The sequence below is a fragment of the Scyliorhinus canicula genome, chromosome 7 (assembly GCF_902713615.1).
Source record: "Scyliorhinus canicula chromosome 7, sScyCan1.1, whole genome shotgun sequence".
Taxonomy (NCBI): Eukaryota; Metazoa; Chordata; class Chondrichthyes; order Carcharhiniformes; family Scyliorhinidae; genus Scyliorhinus; species Scyliorhinus canicula.
The window spans coordinates 17319931-17339404 of NC_052152.1; the positions used below are offsets into that span (position 1 = coordinate 17319931).

General features: G+C 52.2%; 1 protein-coding gene across 1 annotated transcript in view; it reads left to right on the forward strand.

Moving 5' to 3' along the window:
- The window catches only part of tmprss3a (transmembrane serine protease 3a), a 62764-nt gene that overhangs the window by 34779 nt on the left and 8511 nt on the right, over positions 1 to 19474 (forward strand). Inside the window, exons 8-10 of the mRNA XM_038801412.1 lie at positions 8518 to 8683; positions 12818 to 12987; positions 14245 to 14340. Coding sequence (XP_038657340.1) covers positions 8518 to 8683; positions 12818 to 12987; positions 14245 to 14340 — 432 coding nt within the window. The remainder of the gene's footprint in view (positions 1 to 8517; positions 8684 to 12817; positions 12988 to 14244; positions 14341 to 19474) is intronic.

Genomic DNA, 19474 nt, shown 5'->3' on the forward strand with positions numbered 1-19474 from the left:
CATCATCGAGGCCAGCAACAGCCCCTGGAGAGCCCAAGTGGTAGTAGTTAGAACTGGGGAGAAACACAGGATGGTCGCGGACTACAGCCAGACCATCAATCGGTACACGCAGCTCGACGCGTACTCCCTCCCACGCATATCTGATGTGGTCAATCAGATTGTACTTCTCAACGGTAGACCTCAAATACGCCTACCACCAACTCCCTATTCGTAAAGCGGACCGTCCATACACGGCCTTCGAGGCAGACGGTCGCCTCTATCGCTTCCTCAGTGTTCCCTTCGGCATCACCAACGGGGTCTCGGTCTTCCAAAGGGAGATGGATCGAATGGGCGACCTGTACGGTTTGCGGGCCACCTTCCCGTACCTAGACAACGATACCATCTTCGGCCATGATCAGCAGGACCACGATGCCAACCTTGCCAAATTTCTCCACACCGCTCACTCCGCTAACTTTTAGTCGCTGGCTTTTAAAGCAGACCAAGCAGGCCAGCAGCACGGTTCGATTCCCGTACCAGCCTCCCCGGACAGGCGCCAGAATGTGGCGACTAGGGGCTTTTCACAGTAACTTCATTGAAGCCTACTCGTGACAATAAGCGATTTTCATTTAATTTCTCCTAAACCTCACCTACAACAAGGAGAAGTGCGTGTTCAGCACAAACCGCTTAGCCATCCTCGGCTATGTGGTCCAGAACAGAGTTCTGGGGCCCGATCCCAACCACATGTGCCCCCTCATGGAGCTCCCCCTCCCCCACTTCCCCAAGGCCCTCAAACGCTGCCTGGGGTTCTTTTCATACTACGCCCAGTGGGTCCCAAACGATGTAGACAAGGCCCGCCCACTCATACAGTCCACCCATTTTCCCCTGACGGCCGAGGCTCAACAGGCCTTCGCCCGTATCAGAGCTGATATAGCCAAGGCCGGGATGCACGCAGTAGACGTGATGCTGCCCTTTCAAGTGGAAAGCGACGAATCAGACGTGGCCCTAGCCGCCACCCTCAATCAGGCAGGCAGACCCGTGTCATTCTTTTCCCGCACCCTTCATGCCTCAGAAATTCGGCACTCATCCGTCGAAAAAGAGGCCCAAGCCATCGTTGAAGCTGTGCGACATTGGAGGCCTTACCTGGCCAGCAGGAGATTCACTCTCCTCACTGACCAATGGTCGGTAGCCTTCATGTTCAACAACACGCAGCGGGGAAAGATCAAGAATGATAAGATCTTGAGGTGGAGAATCGAGCTCTGCACCTACAATTATGAGATTTTGTATCGTCCCGGCAAGCTCAACAAGCCCCCAGACGCCCTATCCCGAGGTACATGTGCCAGTGCACAGGTAGACCGACTCCGGGCCCTACACGACAGCCTTTTGTCACCCGGGAGTCAAACGGTTGTACCATTTTATAAAGGTCCACAATCTGCCCTACTCCGTCGAGGAAGTACAGACAATCACCAGAGACTGCCAGGTCTGTGCGGAGTGCAAGCCGCACTTCTACCAGCCGGACCTTGCGCGCCTTCTGCCCCTTTGAGCGCCTCAGCGTGGATTTCAAAAGGCCCCTCCCCTCCACTGACCATAACACGTATTTTCTCAGTGTGGTCGATGATCACTCCAGATTCCCCTTCGCCATCCCATGCCCCGACATGACGTCTGCCACCGTCATCAAAGCCCTCAACACCATCTTCGCTATTTGGCTTCCCCGCCTGCATCCACAGTGACAGGGGATCCTCAGTCATGAGTGATGAGCTGCGTCAGTTCCTGCTCAGCAGGGGTATCATCTCCAGCAGGACGACCAGCTATAACCCCCGGGGAAATGGGCAGGTAGAGAGGGAGAACGGGACGGTATGGAGGGCCGTCCAACTGGCCCTACGGTCCAGGAACCTCCCGCTGACAGGAGGTCCTCCCTGATGCACTACACCCCATTCGGTCACTGCTGTGCACTGCCACTAACAACACACCCAATGAGCGTCTCTTTGTCTTCCCCAGGTCGTCCACATCCGGGGTGTCGCTCCCGACTTGGCTCGGAGCTCCAGGACCCATCCTTCTCCGTAGGCACGTCCGACTCCACAAGACGGACCCGTTGCTCCATGCGAACCCCCAGTATGCCTACGTGGCATACCCCGACGGCCGCTAGGATACTGTCTCCCTCAGGGACCTGGCACCAGCAGGTTCCCCACACACACCTCTCCAGCCTGGCGCCACCCTCCCCTCCCCCGGCGCTCCCAGCAGCAACCCCCCCAGGACCTTCCGCCCTCCCCCTGCCCACGCCCGAGGATGAAGAGGATTTTGGCACGCTCCCAGAGTCCCCCGGGCAGGGGGGGACTAGTGTGGGGACCCAGCTGGCGCCAGGTCCCTGAGGGGGACTGTGTCTTGCTGGCCGTTGGGATACGCTACGTAGGCGTACTGCCGAGTTCGCGTGAAGTAGCTGTACCCTCTCAACCAACGGGTCTGCCTTGTGGAGCCGCATGTGCTTGTGGAGGAGAACGGGTCCTGGAGCTGCCAGCCACGTTGGGAGCGTAACCCCAGAGGTTAACTTCCTGGGGAAGGCAAAGAGACGTTCATGGGGACTTTCGTTAGTCGCAGTGCAAAGGAGTGACCGGATGGAGTGGAGGGCGTCGGGGTGGACCTCCTGCCAGCGGGTGGCCGGAAGACTTCTGGACCGTAGGGCCAGCAGGACGGCCTTCCAGACCGTCCCATTCTCCCTCTCCACCTGCCCGTTTCCCCGGGGGTTGTAGCTGGTCGTCCTGCTCGAGGCAATGCCCCTGCTGAGCAGGAACTGACGCAGCTCATCGCTCATAAATGATGATCCCCGGTCACTGTGGATGTAGGCGGGGAAACCGAACAGAGTGAAGATGGTGTTGAGGGCTTTGATGACGGTGGCAGATGTCATATCGGGGCATGGGATGGCTAAGGGGATTCTGGAATCTTCGTCGACCACGTTAAGAAAGTACGTGTTTCAGTCGGTGGAGGGGAGGGGCCCTTTGAAATCCACGCTGAGGCGTTCAAAGGGGCGGGAGGCCTTCACCAGGTGCACTCGGTCTGGCCGGTAGAAGTGCGGTTTACACTCCGCGCAGACCTGGCAGTCTCTGGTGATAGCCCTGACTTCCTCGATGGAGTAGGGCAAAACCCGTAAAAACGGGTGACCGCTGGGTGACAGAGATCTTTGTGTAGGGTCCGGAGTCGGTCCACTTGTGCGCTGGCATATGTACCTCGGGATAGGGCATCGGTGGCTCGTTGAGCTTACCGGGGCGATACAAAATCTCGTAGTTGTAGGTGGAGAGCTCAATCCTCCACCTCAAGATGTTATCATTTTTGATCTTACCCCGCCGTGTGTTGTTGAACATGAAGGCTACCGACCGTTGGTCAGTGAGGTGAGTGAATCTCCTGCTGGCCAGGTAATGCCTCCAGTGCCGCACAGCTTCAACGATAGTTTGGGGCTCCCTCTCGGCGGAAGAGTGCCAAATTTCAGAGGCATGGAGGATGCGTGAAAAGAATGCCGCCGGCCTGCCTGCCTGGTTGAGGGTGGCGGCCAGAGCGACGTCTGATGCATCGCTCCCGACTTGAAAGGGGAGGGTCTCATCGACCGCGTGCATCACGGCCTTGGCGATGTTGGCCTTGATACGATCGAAGGACTGGTGAGCCTCGGCCGTCAGAGGGAAAGTGGTGGAGTGAATGAGTGGGCGGGCCTTGTCCACATAGTTAGGGACCCACTGGGCGTAGTGCAAAAAGAACCCCAGGCATTGTTTGAGGGCCTTGGGGCAGTGGGGAAGGGGGAGTTCCATGAGGGGGCGCATGCGATCGGGGTCGGGCCCTAGAACTCCGTTCTGAACCACATAGCCGAGGATGGCTAATCGGTTCGTGCTGAACATACACTTCTTGTTGGAGGTTAGGTTGAGGAGTTTGGCGGTGTGGAGGAATTTGGAAATGTTGGTGTTGTGGTCCGGCTGGTCGTGGCCGCAGATTGTGATGTTATCCAGGTACGGGAAGGTGTCCACAGTCAGTACCGGTCAACCATTCGGCCCATCTCCCGTTGGAAGACAGAGACCCCGTTAGTGACGCTAAAGGGAACCCTAAGGAAGTGATAAAGGCAGCCGTCTGCTTCAAACGCAGTGTATGGGCGGTCCGCCTAGTGGTAGGCAGATTTCAGGTCCACTGTCGAGAAGACCCGGTACTGTGCAATTTGATTGACCATATCAGATATGCATAGGAGGGGATACGCGTTGAGCTGCGTGTACCGATTGATGGTCTGACTGTAGTCAACGACCATCCCGTTTTTCTCCCCAGTTTGCACAACTACCACTTGGGCTCTCCAGGGGCTGTTGCTGGCCTCGATGACGCCTTCCCGCTGCAGCCGCTGGTCCTCAGACCTGATGAAGGTCCTGTCCTGGGCGCTGTACCGTCTGCTCCTGGTGGCGACGGGTTTGCAATCTGGGGTGAGGTTTGCAAATAGAGAAGGCGGGTCGACCTTAAGGGTCGTGAGACCGCAGACAGTGAGGGGTGGTAGGGATGCGCCAAATTTTGGGGTTAGGCTCTAGAGGTTGCACTGGAAGTCCAGGCCGAGTAGCAAGGCAGCGCAGAGGTTGGGGAGGACGTAGAGCCGGAAGCCGCTGAACTCTACGCCCTGGATGATGAGGGTGGCGGTACAGTACCCCCGGATCACCACGGAGTGGGATCCGGAGGCCAGGTTGATGTTTTTGGTTAATGGGGTGTACCGCGATGGAGCAATGCTTTACCGTATCAGGGTGGATGAAGCTCTCAGTGCTCCCAGAGTCCAGAAGGCAGGATGTCTCATGGCCGTCGAACTTTACTGTCGTCGACGCGGTCGCGAGGTTGTGCAGTCGGGACTGATCGATCGCGATGGAGGCGCGGCTGGTCGGCGGCGGTTGCAGGCGATGAACGGCCCGATGAGGTGCCCGACAAGCAGGGGTCCTATGGCGGGGAAGATGGAGGTGCCCACGGGCCGCACGTGCCCTGAGGCAGGCAAGATGGAGGCGCCCACGGGCCGCACGTGGTCTGAGGCGAGGAAGATGGCGGCGTCCACGGGGCGCACGTGGGGGGTGCAGGGACAATAGCGGCGATCGAGCGGGCCTGGCACACAGCAGCAAAATGGCCTTTCTTCCCGCAGGCCTTGCAGAGCGCGCTCCGCGCCGGGCAGCGTTGCCGTGGGTGTTTTGACTGTCCGCAGAAGAATCACTTGGGTCCCCTGGGGTTGGTTGGCTGCCGCGCAGCGCAGACCTGGTGTTGGCTGTGGGCGGTCGCTGGTGGGGTCCACGATGGGGTATTCGCTGGCAGGGTCCACGATGCCCAGGAGGGGTGTGCCATGCGATCGGGGGAATACACCTGTACATTGTGTGAGGCGACTGTGAGGGAGATCGCTAGTTTCTTGGTCGCCGCGAGGTCGAGGGTAGCTCCATCTAAGAGTCGCTGCCGGGTGTAAGCCGACCCTCTGCCCGTAACGAACGCGTCTCTAATTAGAAGTTCAGAATGTTCAACGGCCGAAACAGCCTGACAATCGCAGTCCCTTGTCAGAGCGTGCAGGGCACGCCAGAAATCATCGACAGACTCACCGGGTTGTTGATGCCGCGTGGACAGGAGGTGGTTCCTGCTGTTGATTTTGTTGGTCTGCTGAGTGTAGTTCTCCTTCAGTAGCGCCATGGCCTCAGCGTAGGTAGGCGCTTCCCGGATGAGGGGGAAGATATCGGAGCTCAGCCGCGTGTAGAGGATCTGGAGCTTCTGTGCCTCTGAGGGTGGTTCTGTCGCAGATCCGATATATGCTTCGAAGCAAGCTAGCCAATGTGCGAAGTCTGACTTGGCGTTGTCTGCTTGAGGGTGCAGCTGCAGGCGATCAAGCTTGATGCGGAGATCCATCATTGTAAAATCTCTGCGTAATAAATTGATGCACGATCAATTACAACGAGACGAGAGTAGAGAGTAATCGAGGCTTTATTACGCAGAGATGTGGAGCCTCCCACAGCTGCTGCCAAAATGGCTGCAGCTCGGAGAGCCCACACATTTATACTCCACCTACTGGGCGGAGCCAGCAGGCAGGGATCTACCCCCGTACCTGTAGTATAGATGCCTTACCGTAATACACCTCATATGTGGTACATACAATACAACAGTGGTGACTACCACACACGGGGAGAACGTGCAGACTCCACACAGACAGTGAGCCAAGCCGGGAATCGAACCCAGGTCCCTGGCGCTGTGAAGCAACAGTGCTCACCACTGCGCTACCGCGCCACCCATCTCAAAACGGCGCGCTTTTCAAAATGGTGAAGAGAGACTTGCATTTACATAGCAGCCTGAACGCATACGCAAAATTGGTGCAGGGCGGAAGGAGGCCATTCATCCCATGACGTCTATGCTGCCGCCCCACGTAAACAATACGCCCCCTGACATTCCCCCCCCACCCCACCACCACCCACCCCCCCCCCCCCCCCCCCACCACCACCGCCACCACCCGTAACCCTGCACATTCTTCCTTTTCAGACCACAGTCTAATTTCCTTTCGAACTCCTCGATTGAACCGGCTTCCACCATGCTCTCAGGCAGCGCATTCCAGACCCTGGCCACTCACTGCATGAAAAAGCTTCAACTAGTGTTTGATACAAGTTCAACATAACCTCCTTGCTCTTGTACTCCACTGCCCTGAACCCCTCTCCCAGGTTAAGCGATACCATACCACAGGGGGCATGTAGGAGGGTGGTGGAGGTTAGAGAGGCTGACAAAACAAAAATATTGTGAGAAAGTGATCGACAAATAGAAATGTGTAGTGAAGCTCATGAAACATAAATCCGGCATTCTGGTAAATTAAATAAATGAGGCTGTTGGGATGCAGTACCTCCCATTGACTTCAGGTGGCACTGCTGAGACCAATGTCATTTAGTGGTACAACAGCGCCACCTGCTGGAGGGGAAAATGAAGCTCGCAGACATGAGCATTTGCTGTGAGGATTTTTATGATGTGGAGATGCCGGCGTTGGACTGGGGTGAGCACAGTAAGAAGTCTTACAACACCAGGTTAAAGTCCAACAGGTTTGTTTCAAACACGAGCTTTCGGAGCACGGCTCCTTCGTCAGGTCACTTTCACATCCATATTTCACATCCTGAAGAAGGAGCCGTGCTCCGAAAGCTCGTGTTTGAAACAAACCTGTTGGACTTTAACCTGGTGTTGTAAGACTTCTTACTAGGATTTTTATGAGCATTTTCCTGGGAATACAGGCTAAGTCGCAGGTTGAAAAATTCAGCAAGCTGCATACTATATGGCCTGTATGACTTTTGAACGGGCACAGAATCGGGCAAGCAGCAATTAAAAATAGAGAAGTGAGGGACGAGTGGGGAGAAGGAACAGGAGTGAATATCAGGAGTGAGGATGAGAATATGGATGTGAAAGTGAAGAAGGGAAGGAGATTTTCCAAATGAGGGAGAGGGAGTGAGGGAGGGGGGAATGTGCGGGTAGGAAGTGTGTGTGTAACTGGGGAAGGAAAGAGTTCTAATGAGCTTTGAAGAAGGTGTGTGAGAGAGAGAGAGAGGTGAGGGAGGTATCGATTGGAGGGCTAAAGGAGTGGGTGAAGGAGGGAGGCGTGAGGGATGGAAATTTTTATTACAGGAGGAATGAGTTAGGAGTGTGAGTGAAGGAGATGAAGTTAGAGAGGTACAGGGAGGAGGAGGGAGAAGAAAAGACAGGAGGGATAGGGAATGGGGAAGACAATGTAGACTTAAAGACACAGTTCTGTAGCGTATGCAGGAACAGAGGGACCCAGGGATTAATGTATGTCAACCTATGAAGATGGAAGGCCATGTTGAGATAGCATTTCACAATGTTACGTGGTCCTGGGGTTCGCCAATACAGGATTTGAGTATAAATCTCAGGTTCGGCCACAGTGAGCCTCCTGTGCCCAGTTCTGGGCACCACAGTTCAGGAAAACATGGGGGTCCTTGAGAGGCTGCAGGGGAGATTTATCAGAACTATTCCAGGGAAGAGGGAGTTCCGTGACAAAGTTGGGCTGGAGAACCTGGGCTTGTTCTCCTTGGAGCAAAGGCGCTTGAGGGGAAATTTGATGGTGGTACACAATGTAAAGCTGTCACCATTAGGTGGTGGCGAGCGGTCACAGATTTGAGATTTTGGGCAAGCGATATGAGGGTGGTGGGGGTGGAGTGGGGGAGTGGTTGGCAGCGGGGAACATAGAACATACATACCGTGCAGAAGGAGGCCATTCGGCCCATCGAGTCTGCACCTAAGGGTGGTGGCGGTGTGGAAAATAACTTTTTTGCAGAGTGGTAGCAAGCTGGAATTCGCTGCTTACAGAGACAATGAAAGGTAGACACTTAAAGGAAATAAATATGCAGGAATTAGGGATTAGAGCAAAGGAATAGGACCGACTGGATTACTCTGGCTTGAACCAGATGGGCTGAATGGCCTTTTTTGGTGCCATCAATGGCTCTCGGACGAAGGGAGGAGGGAAGGTAAGGACAAAACTATAGTGCGTATTCTGCCGTGAAACTTGTGTGACTTCTCTTGTTGCAGAGTGTGGCTCCAGGCCCAGCTACTCGCCTCGAATTGTTGGTGGGAATATATCGGTGCTTGGTCACTGGCCATGGCAGGCGAGTCTTCACGTCAATGGACATCACCTATGTGGAGGGTCCATCATCTCGTCACAGTGGATAGCCACCGCTGCTCACTGTGTTGTTAAGTAAGTCACATTCCCCAACCCGGGGCAGAATTTAATAATAATATAATAATGATCGCTTATTGTCACGAGTAGGCTTCAATGAAGTTACTGTGAAAAGCCCCTAGTCGCCACATTCCGCCGCCTGTTCAGGGAGGCTGGTGCGGGAATTGAACCAGCACTGCTGGCATTGTTCGGCATTACAAGCCAGCTGTTTAATACCCGCTTCATCCCTATCCCAGTGAGTTCAAAGATAGTTGCGGGGTGGGGGAGGGGGGGGGGGGGGCTGTGAGATCAGCTGGGGCTAATGGGTGTCAAGTCCAGGGCCAGCAGCCTCCTCACCTGGAGGCAAATTGAGGTACTAAAGTGGCCACAAAATTTAAGGGTCATTTAAGGGCCTCATCGCACTGCTGCTGATATTCAACTAGCAGAGGACTCACTATCTGGTGAGGCCGCACAGCAACCAGCATCGTACTGGAGGGTCCCTTTGTTCATGGGCATTCTGTGACCAATTGAGATGTCTGGTATCAGGGTATGGGGGTCCCACAGCAAGTCACCCACCCTCCACAAACCCTCCAACCTTCCGAACAGCGTATCCCGCCCCACCCCACCTCACAGGTGACCCCCCCCCCCCCCCCCCCCACTCCCCGACTCTAATCCTGCCCACATGCACCTCTATCCCAGGTCCATAGCCGATTCCTCCTGCAGGCCTGGGTGTAATACTGGCAGTGGTCACTGTTCTGGGTGACGCTGCCAGTAATGGAACATGGAAACGTAGAAAGTTGGAGCAAGTGTAGGCCATTCGAGCCTGCTCCGCCATTCGACATGATCACGGCTGATCCTCCATCACAAAGCCGGACTCTCCCATTCTCTGCCCATACCCCTTGACGCTTGCAGTGTCTCGGAATCTATCTAATTCCTTCTGAAATATATTCAGTGATTTGGTCTCCACAGCCTTTTTGGTAGAGAATTCCTCAGGTTTATCAGCCTCTGAGTGAAGACATTTCTCCTCATGTCGATCCTGTATGGCCTACTTCATATCGTGAGACTGTGACCCCTTGTTCTAGGCCCACCACAGCTAGTCTGTCCAGCCCTGGCACAATTTTGTACGTTTCAATTAGATCCCCTCTCATTCTTCTAAACCCAGGTGGATACAGGCCCAGTCTATCCAATCTCCCCTCATTCGACAATACTGCTATCCCAGGAATCAGTCTGGTGAACCTTTGCTGCACTCCCTCTATGGCAAGTATATCCTTTCTTACATAAGGAGACCAAAACATCACACAATACTCTAGGTGTGGTCTCACCAAGGCCCTGTACAGCTTCAGTAAGACATCCTTGCACCTGTATCTACAAGTCCTCTGGCAATGAAGGCCAACATGTCATTTGCCTTCCTAACTGCCTGCTTTCAGTGACTGGTGCAGTAGGATACCCAGGGGTCCCTCTGTACGCCGACATTTCCCAGTCTATCACCATTTCGATAATACTCAGCCATTCTGTTTCTCTGTCCAAAATGGACATCTTCACATTTATCCACATTAAACTGCATCTGCCACATAATTGCCCACCAACTCTACTTGTCTAAATCACCTTGAATCCTCTTAACATCCTCCTCGCCACTCACCTTCCCACCATGCTTCGTGTCATCAGTAAACTTGGAAATATTACTTTTGTTTCCCTCATCCAAATCATGGATGTATATTGTGACGAGCTGGGGATGAGCACTGATCAATGTGGGACCCACTAGTCACCACTTGCTCTTTAATAAAGACCTATTTATTCCTACTCTCTGTTTCCTGTCTGCCAACCAATTCTCAAACATGCCAACAGGGCAGCATGGTGGCTGTCTGTGCGGAGTTTGTACGTTCTCCCCGTGTCTGCGTGGGTTTCCTCCGGGTGCTCCGGTTTCCTCTCACAGTCCAAAGATGTGCAGGTTAGGTGAAATGAAAATGAAAATGAAAATGGCTTCAATTAAGTTATTGTGAAAAGCGCCTAGTCGCCACATTCCGGCGCCTGTCCGGGGAGGCTGGTAGGTAGATTGACCATGATAAGTTGCCCCTTAGTCGCCATCGGGTTTGGGGCAGGGATGTGGGCCTGGGTCGGATGCTCTTTCAGAGAGTTAGTGCAGACCTGATGGTTTGAATGGCTTCCTTCTGCACTGTAGGGATTGTATGAGAATATATTACCCCCAATCCCTTGTGCTTTAATTCTGCACATTACCCTCTTATGTGGGACTTTATTAAAATGCACATCAGCCTCTGATTTGCCAGCAACTCTTGGGGATGGGATTTTCATTCCGTTGGGGGCTTAATCAGATGGGAAGCTCGACTCTGCCCAGGTAAGGGCCTGATTGAAATTCCCATCGCCCACATTAAATTCCAGCTCTGATCTCAACCCACGGTGACCTTTGATGGAAAGTGGATGTTTATCAGGCGGGGTCTGGAATGGCCTTGGTGGAATAGCCTGCAGAGATGAATCATTTTCTATAACGTCATGCCGTGCTGTTAGTGTAGCAAAACATCCGACGGCCCTTGACAAGAGAATTATCCAAAATAAAACAGACTCCGAGCTGTGTAAAGAAATATCAGGGCAGGTGATCAGAAATTTGGTGAAAGAGGCTTCAGCAAACATCTTGAATTTGAAGAGAGAGAAATAGAGAGAGAGTGAGGGGACACAGAGAGCGCGGGATTTAAGGAGGGTATGCCAGAACTTGGGCAGCTGAAGGCACCAATGGTGGAACCAGGGAAATCGGGGATGCCAAGAGGTCAGAATTGGGTGAGCACCGAGATCTCGGATGATTCCAGGGCTGGTGTGAGTCGCTGACATTGGGAGGAGTGAGGCCCTGCGGAGGTCAGAACACAAGGATGAGAAGTTAAAAATCGAGGCCTTGCCAGATTGGGAGCCAACACATGTCAGTAAACCGCAGGGGTGATGGGTGAATGGGACATGGCACAGAGTATTGGATTGAGGCGCATGTTTCCAGAGGGTGAACAGTGGGAACCTGGCCAAAATAAGTCTGAGCTCACGCCGTTGTGACATTACCATAAATGTAAGGAACTGTAAAGGTTAATGTAATGTCTAAATCAACCACTAGAGGGAGCTATAAGCACAGCTATGTCGGGCATTGATGCTAAGCCTTGGGGTGAGAGGTGAGGACAGACTGAAGGAAAGATAGTGTGAGTGAGAGCAGATCATAGTTAATGTAATCGTGAAGAGATTAGTAGTAGATGAGTGTAGATAATATGTTTATTATCAACTGTATATTATTTAGGAGTAAGTGTCAACTCCAATTAAGTAGTGTTGATAAATGTACAGCGTTGTTCAATTTAAAAGCTATTTGAGGTCTTTGTGAACACTACGCAACCATCCTGAAATTAGCAACACAGAGCCGCGATTGGTTTGGCCATGATAATGGAGGACAGATAGCAAGAGGGGAGGCAATGGCATAGCAGTATTGTGACTGGACTCGTAATGCAGAGATCAACGGTAATGCTCCAGCAGATGGTGAAATTTGAATTCAATGAAAGTCTAATGATGACCATTGTCGATTGTCGTAAAAGTCTATCTGGTTCACCAATGTCCTTCAGGGAAGAAATCTGCCGTCCTTACCTGCTCTGGCCTACAGGTGACTCCAGACCCACAGCAATGTGATTGTCTCTTAACTGCCCTCTGCCGTGGCCCAGCAAGTCACTCAGTTCAAGGACAATTAGGGATGGGCAACAAATGCTGGCACAACCAGCGACGCCCACATCCTATGAATTAAAAAAAGAAATGTATCTGGATCAGCATCTGAAAGACAGAGGTAAACACTAAAAACCCTTGGATGGATTCTCCCCCCCCGCCCCCCCCCCCCCCCCCCCCCCCCCCCAGTCCAGCTGTCTCTCGGAGGAGAGCCATTCTCTGGCGTCTGGATTCTCAACTGCAATAGGATTCCCCATTGAAGGTCGCCCCACGGCACTGGGATGGCCGTGTGCAGGGTGCGCTGCCCGCGGGAACAGACAATCCCTATGGCCGAAAAATTCCGACCCATGTCTCACATCGGGATTTTGACTCTCACACCTGTGGTAAATCTGTTTTCTCACCTGGGAAAGGGGGCGAGGGTAGAGATGATCACGCGATGAGCCTGGCCTAACTCAGTACTAACCTTTCTGGTCTCAGGTTTTTATTTATCACCTCGTGGAAAGTTTATGTTGGAATTGTAAAGCAACCCCTGACTGAAAGTTCATCCTACGTTGTGGAGAAGATCATACACCACAGGAAATACAAGGAGCGGAGCTATGATTACGACATCGCACTCATAAAACTGGAGGGACCATTGACGTTTAATGGTAACTTTGTCTCCCATTCCCCAAGCTCACAGAAAGAGCCTTAACTTTGGTTTAGGGACACTGTGTGAAAAGTAAATGCAAAGCAGTTTTTTAGTGGGGCGCGTCAGCAAGCTACACACTCACTCGTGATTTAGGTGAAGATTTAACACAAAAGGATTGGGTAAAAGTCTCTTCTCTTCATTAAACCATCACATTGCTGTCTGAAAATGAATCTTGCCATACTCTGAATACAATTCCTCCTTCACCTAAACCCACAGAACAAAAACAATACAGAATTAGAACATAGGACATAGAACAGTACAGCACCGAACAGGCCCTTCGGCCCACAATGTTGTGCCGAGCCATGATCACCCTACTCAAACCCACGTATCCACCCTATACCCGTAACCCAACCCCCCCCCCCCCTCCCTAACCTTACTTTTTAGGACACTAAGGGCAATTTATCATGGCCAATCCACCTAATCTGCACATTTTTGGACTGTGGGAGGAAACCGGAGCACCCGGAGGAAACCCACGCACACAGGGGGAGGACGTGCAGACTCCACACAGACAGTGACCCAAGCCGGGAATTGAACCTGGGACTCTGGAGCTGTGAAGCATTTATACTAACCACCATGCTACCCTGCTGCCCCCTCTGCTACCCTGCTACCCTGCTGTACACTGACTGGCAGTAAATGCTGATACAATACCCAGACTGCTTACACAAAAGACTAATGTTTCACACAGGCATTTCACAATACCATAGTTCTCTTCTGAGTTTAAAATGTCTTCAAAATAGACTCGGCTAAATCCAGGCTTGGTCAGGGATTAGGAAGATTGCTGATTTGGGATATGGAAATTTCACCCAAGTGCAGTTCCCTGACATTTTGTTTTTGCCAAGGATGACGTTAAGCTGTGGTCAGAGTAGAAAGAGCTTTATTTGGAATAAGACTGCGTACTGCAGGGAACAAAAAAAAGTCTCCTCCAGACCTACAACCCTCCGAGAACGTTATGTTCTCTAATTGTGTCCCCTTCCCCATCCCCAATTTTCACTGATTAACCATTGGCGGCCATTCCTTCAGTCCCTGGCCCCTAAACTCTAGAATCCATCCACTCTCTCCCTCTAGACCCCCAAGACCCTTCAAAATGTGTTCATCAGCTCACGGAAATCAAAGATGTGTTTTTTTTTATTGACCTGTGCTTTTTTAGATTCTTTTTAGAGATTCCAGTTTTGAAAAGTGCTTCCAGGGAATGACTTGAGGATTTTATTTTCCACAGATTGGATTCAGCCGATCTGCCTCCCCAATTCAGGGCAGGAGTTTGAGGAAGGTAAAACCTGCTGGATTTCAGGATGGGGTCTGACCGACGGAGGAGGTAAATGGAGTTTGAAAATGAAATGAAATGAAAATCGCTTATTGTCACGAGTAGGCTTAAATGAAGTTACTGTGAAAAGCCCCTAGTCGCCACATTCCGGCGCCTGTCCGGGGATGCTGGTAGGGGAATCGAACCGTGCTGCTGGCCTGCTTGGTCTGCTTTAAAATCCAGCGATTTAGCCGAGTGAGCTAAACCAGCCCCAGTTTATAGAAATGATTACATCATTTGGGGCAGCACGGTAGCATTGTGGATAGCACAAATGCTTCACAGCTCCAGGATCCCACGTTCGATTCCGGCTTGGGTCACTGTCTGTGCGGAGTCTGCACATCCTCCCCGTGTGTGCGTGGGTTTCCTCCGGGTGCTCCGGTTTCCTCCCACAGTCCAAAGATGTGCAGGTCAGGTGGATTGGCCATGATAAATTGCCCTTAGTGTCCAAAATTGCCCTTCGTGTTGGGTGGGGTTACTGGGTTATGGGGATAGGGTGGAGGTGTTGACCTTGGGTAGGGTGCTCTTTCCAAGAGCCGGTGCAGACTCGATGGGCCGAATGGCCTCCTTCTGCACTGTAAATTCTATCTCAGTCAGTCGAAGCGGCACCACTTGGGCTCCATGCTCCTGGGTCAAGGAGGTGAATAGGTCGGCAGGGTCCCTGGTCCTCACCATGGTTGACTCCTGCCGAGGAATGGACATAGTGGCAGCTTTGGATAAAATCTGCCCCTCGTGTTCAAACAGCCTGCTGAGACTTACTTGCAAAGAATGGCCACTTTAGTGAGTGGGCTGGTGGGCTGCTGTGTCCACTTAGTACCCCACAGCAAAGCTCAATGCCTTCAAAAGAGCAGCGGAGTAAATTTGAGAGGAGTAAATGGGTAACATCCTACTGGGGAATAGTACAGTGTCACAATGCATTAATGCGCAAGCATGCATTATCACAGGACAGCGTTCTATGTAAATGCCTTGTGACTCCAAATATAATATGTCAGTTGTAAAGTCCTTCTCATAGCTGGGGCTCTACTCGGCCTGGCTTCCAGTCTTACTCTGTATAAAAATAAAGCCGCCATAGTCCCAGATGGCCATGGGCTGCTTTCCCTTTGAGGGGTGAGAGCTGACTGGTGGTGATTTAACCTGAGGATCACAACACCTCAGGCAAGGTTCAGAAGGTCGAGTCCTTCATGAATAACCCCAGCCCGTACAGGAATTAAACCCACTGCCGCTGGCCTTACTCTGCATCACAAACCAGCTGTCAAGCCAAGTGAGCTAACCCGGCCCTGGCCCTGGTCATGTGACAGCGTGGAATAATTCAATCAAACTTCTTTATTGCGCATTACAAGTCCCTACAAGTATGCTCACAAAACGGCAATCGGCCTTCCCGTCCGAGTGAGCTCAGTCCGCTGAACGAATCCTCTCGGCATCTTTGGTGGCTGACCAGGTCGCTACTTCCTGACACTCACGAGCTCCTGATGTTTAGAGAGTGCAGCCGGTCGCTCACGCCAATGTCCGTGACCCCTCCGGGTCGTCAGACGGCAGTGGCACACATCCCTGTTCAAGTTCATGAAAGTTCAACCTTGAGCCCAAAAAAAACAACTTCAGCACATACACTCCCTTGTCTGCAGGACCGTCTTGAGGGTAAACAGTCTCGGTTCTTATCTTCTCCGCCCCAGGGATTTTGCAGCTGGGCCTATTTTGTCCATTGAGCGAAAAGCAGAAAAACACATTTTTAACCTTTGTCCAATTAAGCGATCACCTATGTTCTGTTTTGTTCCCATTTCTTCAGTCAGGCAGCCTTCCCCTGTTTCATCCTTCTTTGTCCATCTCTGCACACAGGACTGCCAGGCACCTTTTACCAACATGAGTGTGATACCTAAAGCAGCTTCGTCGATGGGCATTTTAGGAAGCGTGGCTTAAAAAAATGGGCTTGAAAAAATCTTCGAAGAAAACTAATCTTGCACAGTCTTAATAATTGACAGGAGAAAAATGAGCCAGGGTTGCCTTTCCTGATCCAAATCCGTGTTGTAAACATGAAGGGCGCGATTCTCCTCCCCCCACGACGGGTCAGAGAATAGCGGGAGGGCCTCCTGACATTTTTCCCGACCTCCCGCTATTCTCCCCCCCCCCCCCCCCCCCCCCACAGCCGCCCCACGACACGAATCGCTGCTCGCCGTTTTTTTACGGCGAACAGCGATTCTCCCCAGGCTGATGGGCCGAGTTCCCAGGCCTTTACGGCCGTTTCATGAACGCAAACACACCTGCTCTCACCGTTCGTGAAAACGGCCGCAAAGTGCCGTTCTGGAGAACCATGGCACCGATTGGCACGGCCACACCACGGCCGTGCCAAGGTTGGCATGGGCCCGCGATCGGTGGGCACCAATCACGGGCAGCGGGTCTGAAACCCGCGCACTCTTTGTTCCTCCGCCGCCCCGCAGGATCAGTCCGCGGGGCGGCTGAGGGGCATGACAGCCCGCGCATGCGTGGGTTTGACGCATATGTGTGATGACGTCATCCACGCATGCGCGGGTTGGAGCCGTCCAATCCATGCATGCGCGGTTGACGTCATCGTGCGCGTCAGCCGCCGTTTCCTTGGCGCGCGGGCTTAGCGAAGTTCGCTAAGCCTGCGATGCCGTGGTTCATGGGGCCCCGCTGCTAGCCCCGACCGGGGAGCAGAATCGGGTCCCGGGAGGGGGCGCGGAGGCTGCCGTGAAACACGGCCAGTTTCACGGCAGCCTTTACGACTCTCCGCATTTGCGGAGAATCGCGCCCGAAGTTTTGACTATGACACTATCCGCTGTGTGATGGTGTATCCAATAATACTTGCCATCCAAGTTCACAAAAAATACTGTGCTCAACAGAATGAGAGACTATCACCGATGGAACTCTTAAGCACAGCAAGGAGTCAATGGGTATAATTTTCACCTTGCGAGATGGGTGCTGTGTCAATGAGAAGAAATGTTTTGCAGGCCACTTCACTCTCAAAGTCAAACTGTACCCTCTGCCTACGGGAGAGGAGACGAGGGGAAGAGGGGAGATTAGGAGGGAAGAAAATATAATTGGTTTCCTAGTTTCACTACAGTATAACTAGTGTTGAATAAAGCACGAATAAATCATTTAACATTATTATCAACTCTGTCGCTAGGGGCATGGACTCAAGCTCAAGAGAGGAAGGTCAATAAACAGTTCTGATGTGGAGATGCCAGCGTTGGACTGGGGTGAGCACAGTAAGAAGTCTTACAACACCAGGTTAAAGTCCAACAGGTTTGTTTCAAACACGAGCTTTCGGAGCACGGCTCCTTCTTCAGGTGAATGGAAAGGCTTGTTCCAGAAATGTTTATATAGACACAGTCAGAGATGCCCCGGAATGCGAGCACCTGCAGGCAATCAAATCATCAAAGATGCAGAGAGAGAGGTAACTCCAGGTTAAAGAGGTGTGAATTGTCCCAAGCCAGTTCAGTCGGTAGGCCTCTGCAAGTCCAGGCTTGTTGGTGGGGGCCGAATGTAATGCGACATGAATCCCAGATCCCGGTTGAGTCCGCATTCATGCGTGCGGAACTTAGCTATAAGTTTTTGCTCAGCAAATCGATGACATTTTTTTCCTTTGGACCCACGGCGAGACATCACTGAAACGACTACACGATGACATCAATAAGTTCCATCCCACCATCAAACTCACCATGGACTATTCTCCAAATTCAGTTCCATTCTTGGACACACTCGTCTCCATCAAGGACGGTCACCTCAGCACCTCGCTTTACCGCAAGCCCACAGATAATCTCACGATGCTCCACGTCTCCAGCTTTCACCCGAAACACATTAAAGAAGCCATCCCCTATGGACAAGCCCTCCGTATACACAGGATCTGCTCAGACAAGGAGGAGCGCAACAGACACCTACAGATGCTGAAAGATGCCCTCGTACGAACGGGATATGGCGCTCGACTCATTGATCGACAGTTCCACCGCGCCACAGCAAAAAACCGCACCGACCTCCTCAGAAGACAAACACGGGACACCACTGACAGAGTACCCTTCGTCGTCCAGTACTTTCCTGGGGCGGAGAAACTACGACATCTTCTTCGCAGCCTCCAACACATCATCAGCGAGGATGGACATCTTGCCAAGGTCATCCCCACACCCCCACTACTGGCCTTCAAACAACCGCGCAACCTCAAACAAACCATTGTTTGCAGCAAATTACCCAGCCTTCAGAACAGCAACCACAACACCACAAAACCCTGCCAGGGTAATCTCTGCAAGACATGCCAGATCATCGACATGGACACCACCATTACACGTGGAAACACCACCCACCAGGTACGCGGCGCATACTCGTGCGACTCGACCAATGTAGTCTACCTCATACGCTGCAGGAAAGGATGTCCCGAAGCGTGGTACATTGGCGAGACCATGCAGACACTGCGACAACGAATAAACGGGCATCGTGCAACTATCAACAGGCAGGACTGTTCCCTTCCAGTTGGGGAACACTTCAGCAGTCAAGGACATTCAGCCTCTGATCTCCGGGTCAGCATTCTACAAGGAGGCCTTCAGGAGACGCGACAACGCAAAATTGCTGAGCAAAAACTTATAGCTAAGTTCCGCACGCATGAATGCGGACTCAACCGGGATCTGGGATTCATGTCGCATTACATTCGGCCCCCACCAACAAGCCTGGACTTGCAGAGGCCTACCGACTGAACTGGCTTGGGACAATTCACACCTCTTTAACCTGGAGTTACCTCTCTCTCTGCATCTTTGATGATTTGATTGCCTGCAGGTGCTCGCATTCCGGGGCATCTCTGACTGTGTCTATATAAACATTTCTGGAACAAGCCTTTCCATTCACCTGAAGAAGGAGCCGTGCTCCGAAAGCTCGTGTTTGAAACAAACCTGTTGGACTTTAACCTGGTGTTGTAAGACTTCTTACAATAAACAGTTCATATTTGGCAGCTTCACAAAGGTGGTAGTCAAAGCATGGGTATTTAAAACAAGCTGGATTGACTTCTTAGGGAGGGCAAGCATGAAGTGTATAATATTATATGAACTCTTGGTCCAACTCGATTGACGGTAATGAGCTTTTCCAATCCTGTAAATCCCTTTGTAAATTAAAAGCAACAACCCAAACGTTGCTGGAACAATGCATCTTGCAC